Source organism: Saprolegnia parasitica (assembly GCF_000151545.1).
Source record: "Saprolegnia parasitica CBS 223.65 unplaced genomic scaffold supercont2.619, whole genome shotgun sequence".
In the NCBI taxonomy this organism is placed as follows: Eukaryota; Oomycota; class Saprolegniomycetes; order Saprolegniales; family Saprolegniaceae; genus Saprolegnia; species Saprolegnia parasitica.
This window is the reverse complement of record NW_012157013.1, coordinates 4,933-5,916: the sequence shown is the minus strand read 5'-3', so window position 1 is coordinate 5,916 and position 984 is coordinate 4,933. Positions and strand designations below refer to the sequence as shown.

The window sequence follows — 984 nt, the reverse complement described above, 5'->3', positions numbered from 1 at the left end:
CCGCGGACTCCATCGCGCTGTGCGTGAACCCAACGCCGCCGAAACGATCGAAAAGGAAGACCAACACGGGCACATGGCCCATCTCGGCCACACGCTGCACAAGAAACGGTGGCAGCACATGGAGCGCTGGCTCCTCGTGCCAGAGGTACTCGGCCACGGCCACATGGTTTTGCACACAGGCGTGGGCAAATGAGGCGTAGTCCAAGACAGCGCCGATTTCGTGGACGAAACGAACGACTTCGACATGTCCACTAAACGCTGCGTTGTGCAGCACCTCGGGCGTATAGTGGTTGGCGTCATGCTCAGCGAGGAATTGCAGCAGATGCATATGTCCAAAGCTGGCAGCGACGCGCCACTGGATATTGTGCACGGAGTTGTGGTTCGTCGCCAAAAGCGCCTCGACGACCGAGATGTTGCCACCTAGGAGGCCTAGACACAAGGCCAGCTTGGCTTCGCGCAGAAACGTCCAGTCAAAGGTTGCGCAAGCCGCCCAGAGCTCATCGGTCCACTGGAGGTGCGCGTGGACGACAGCGGGGCTGCGCGGATGGGACGACGTCGCAAATAGTCGTACAAGCCACGAGACGTCGACGCGCGCAATGGACGCCCGGTACTGCGGCGGAAGGCCCAGCTGGTAACCAAAGATCTGGCGGAGCAGGTCCCTTGAGCCAAGGACGCAAGCAATCGCAGACGACATTGCCGCTCTAAAGGTGGCGTGGCGCAAGACTGGAAATTACTCAAAACTGTAAATGACAAAAGAGGGTACAAGAAGTGTCGTCAGAGTTCACTTCGTGCTGGACTGAAGGAGGCGTTGAGACTGACGGGTTGATTTCGATACTTTGCCATGCTCGACGAGCGCCCGGACGCTGTGTGTTTGATTGGCATTTTCCGGGGACCTGGTCCACACCGTTTTCTCACGCAGCGCTACAACATGGTTATGGCGACTCTCGGCCGACACTTGGACGGAGAGGGGACAAACGGCTCAAG

The 984-nt window shown here is 58.5% G+C and overlaps 1 protein-coding gene across 1 annotated transcript; it reads right to left on the bottom strand.

The window, feature by feature from the left end:
* Positions 1-8: 8 nt before the first annotated feature.
* On the bottom strand, positions 9-694 carry SPRG_17293 (hypothetical protein; the record flags this gene model as incomplete). The annotated part of the gene is made up of 1 exon (XM_012356864.1): positions 9-694. A coding segment is annotated over one exon (686 nt), but the record flags the coding sequence as incomplete, so codon positions are not given.
* Positions 695-984: the final 290 nt, after the last annotated feature.